Source organism: Sinocyclocheilus grahami, unplaced genomic scaffold (assembly GCF_001515645.1).
Source record: "Sinocyclocheilus grahami isolate Dianchi unplaced genomic scaffold, SAMN03320097.WGS_v1.1 scaffold369.1, whole genome shotgun sequence".
In the NCBI taxonomy this organism is placed as follows: domain Eukaryota; kingdom Metazoa; phylum Chordata; class Actinopteri; order Cypriniformes; family Cyprinidae; genus Sinocyclocheilus; species Sinocyclocheilus grahami.
In genome coordinates this window covers 228,128-231,605 of record NW_015505548.1, presented here as the reverse complement: position 1 = coordinate 231,605, position 3,478 = coordinate 228,128, and the positions used below count along the sequence as shown (strand labels likewise).

The 3,478-nt window shown below is 37.4% G+C and overlaps 1 protein-coding gene across 2 annotated transcripts in view; it reads left to right on the top strand.

The window, feature by feature from the left end:
• Positions 1–3,478, top strand: part of cunh10orf90 (chromosome unknown C10orf90 homolog) — a 24,116-nt gene that overhangs the window by 18,576 nt on the left and 2,062 nt on the right. For both annotated transcript variants that reach the window (XM_016230385.1, XM_016230383.1), the window contains exon 10: positions 388–499. In XM_016230385.1, coding sequence (XP_016085871.1) covers positions 388–499 — 112 coding nt within the window. The remainder of the gene's footprint in view (positions 1–387; positions 500–3,478) is intronic.

The window sequence follows — 3,478 nt, the reverse complement described above, 5'->3', positions numbered from 1 at the left end:
CCCCCCCCCCCCCCCCCACACTAAAAAAATTACCTAACAACAACCCAGAACACTTAACCCTAATAACCCCCTGAATAGCCTAGAAACCACCTAAAATACCACAACAACACCCTAGTGACGACCTAGAACACTCCAACAACATTCTGGTAACCACCCAAAACATCCTAGCAGCCAATTCAAAATACCACAAAACACCCTAGCAACCACCCAGAACACCCTAGCAACCCACAGCAACACCCTGGCCTCATTGCAGTGACTTTTGCATGCACAGGCACTACTTTCTTCTGCAACACTGTCTTTTCCGATCCATTTGCTCTGTGCGTCAACGCTCATTTATAAACTTCAGCTAGTACAGTATGTCTATATACAGTATGCTTTGATTGACAGGAGTTATAACCAGCTCCCTGAAGTGAAGAAGAGGAGAGAGGAAGAAAAGAGGAAAAAAGAAGAAGAGAAAAGAAAACGGACCAACAGGCTGCGGGCAGAGCTCTTTAAAAAGGTAGACATATTGTTTGCAGACGTGTAGGACTGATCTGAGAGCAGTTTCGAGGAGTTAGTAGTGAAGACTGATCTCAGATCAGCTCTGAGATCCATCGGTAATCATTACAGCACAGGCTCTCTCTCGCTGTGTGGGATTGAATTTTGCGTCGTCGTTAACTGGTTCAACAAATTAGATTAATTCTCAGCATTAATCTTGAAAGTGAAGCTTTTCCAATACGCCTTTCCAAGGTGTGGTTATCTTATCAAAATTCCTCTAATTCAATGGGACCGGAGAAGGATGCCTTCTCTAAACCCATTCCGCCCCTTTAGCAGTGGAAATTGATTTTGCCTGATGTATTTTGTTCCTAAACACTTTAAATATAGACTAGTTGAGCGCGGAGAGTGATATTCAACACATTTTCTGTCAGAAGACACACATCTCTAGTCCAGTCTTCACATTCACACACATCACACTGACTGGTAACAATCATCTCTGCTCAGAATGTTGCTTTCGTTAGCCAGCTTTGACCAGCATTTCTTTATGTTTAAGAATTTCTTTATGAGTCAAGCATCATTATTATCTCTGTTCATACTTTAGTGAGTTGAATAAATCCTTAGACCATGTCCAAACCAGGTGCACACAGTCAATCACAGTATATTTGGTGTTTAATATATTCATGAGGAATGAGATTTTACCCCAATGAGATTTAGCAATGGGCGGGGCTACCCAGTGTGATATCACAGCAATGTTATTTTACTTATATACTATAATAGATTTAATTAACATTTTGAATTAGACTTTTTTATGTGTTCAGTTTTCATTTTTAGCAATTATTTGCTTTTGTTGTTTATTTTTTTTAAATAATACAAATATGTATTATATTTGAACTTATTTTGTTTTCTATTTTAGTTGTATTTCAATTGTTATTTATTTCTAATAATAAGTTGGTCTTCTAATCATATTTCTAAAAATCATATTTAAGCGTGTATATACAGTGGGTACGGAAAGTATTCAGACCCCCTTAAATTTTTCACTCTTTGTGATATTGCAGCCATTTGCTAAAATCATTTCAGTTATTTTTTTTTTCCTCATCAATGTACACACAGCACCCCATATTGACAGAAAAACACAGAATTGTTGACATTTTTGCAGATTTATTAAAAAAGAAAAACTGAAATATCACATGGTCCTAAGTATTCAGACCCTTTGCTCAGTATTTAGTAGAAGCACCCTTTTGATCTAATACAGCCATGAGTCTTTTTGGGAAAGATGCATCAAGTTTTTCACACCTGGATTTGGGGATCCTCTGCCATTCCTCCTTGCAGATCCTCTCCAGTTCTGTCAGGTTGGATGGTAAACGTTGGTGGACAGCCATTTTTAGGTCTCTCCAGAGATGCTCAATTGGGTTTAAGTCAGGGCTCTGGCTGGGCCATTCAAGAACAGTCACAGAGTTGTTGTGAAGCCACTCCTTCATTATTTTAGCTGTGTGCTTAGGGTCATTGTCTTGTTGGAAGGTAAACCTTCAGCCCAGTCTGAGGTCCTGAGCACTCTGGAAAAGGTTTTCGTCCAGGATATCCCTGTAATTGGCCGCATTCATCTTTCCTAGGAAGGGTTCTGGTCGTCCCAAACGTCTTCCATTTAAGGATTATGTAGGCCACTGTGCTCTTAGGAACCTTAAGTGCAGCAGATTTTTTTTTGTAACCTTGGCCAGATCTGTGCCTTGCCGCAATTCTGTCTCTGAGCTCTTCAGGCAGTTCTTTTGACCTCATGATTCTCATTTGCTCTGACATGCACTGTGAGTTGTAAGGTCTTATATAGACAGGTGTGTGGCTTTGCTAATCAAGTCCAATCAGTATAATCAAACACAGCTGGACTCGAATGAAGGTGTAGAACCATCTCAAGGATGATCAGAAGAAATGGACAGCACCTGAGTTAAATATATGAGTGTCACAGCAAAGGGTCTGAATACTTAGGACCATGTGATATTTCAGTTTTTCTTTTTTAATAAATTTGCAAAAATGTCAACAATTCTGTGTTTTTCTGTCAATATGGGGTGCTGTGTGTACATTAATGAGGGAAAAAAATTAACTTAAATGATTTTAGCAAATGGCTGCAATATAACAAAGAGTGAAAAATTTAAGGGGGTCTGAATACTTTCCGTACCCACTGTATATTTCAGCTTTATTTCAATTAATAAAAAATGTTTTTGTTCATCGATAATAATCGAAACAGAATCAATGAAATAATAATAGAAACCAGTCACAGTTGATGGTGAAGACAACAACTTTGAGTGTACTTGAATAGATGAATAGATCCCAAACGTTTTTGTCAGCCAAACCACTTTGACCTAAAATATTTCCTTGAAGTACATCTGACATTTTACATTACTGTTTTAATATTATAACAACACATCTACATATTCACAGTTCTCTGATGTCGGTTAATGATCATATGACATGCAGGAAAACAAATCAAATATTATTAATCCAATATTATAATATTTATATATAAATTAATGTAATAATTTAAGAGTTTTATTTTTATTTATTTCTAAATTATTTCATTATTCACTTATTATGTTTTAAATTATTTATAATTTAAATTTAATATTTTTGTGATTTAATTGTTAGCTTTTCATTAACTCATGCACCCCAGTTTGGGAAACGCCGGTACATGTTGTTTGGTCATAAACCCTGTTCTCCACATAATGGCATGACATTTTGTGTGAATCTGTGACACTCTTTTGAAAGTCTCGAGAGCAGACCTGAAACCCTGAAGTCCTGCAGGTTCAGAGTCCAGTGTTGTGAGCATTAATGGGAGACTGACCTATGTCTGACGTGAGTAATTATACTGAGAGAGGTGAGCCATGTCAGACTCCTACTGACACCGCATTAAAGTGTCATTTTTCTGACGAGATCCTGGGGTTAATTAAAACCTGTGGGCTTTAGATTCAAGTGAAACATACCAGAGATGAAACGGAGTCGTGTGTGTGTGTGT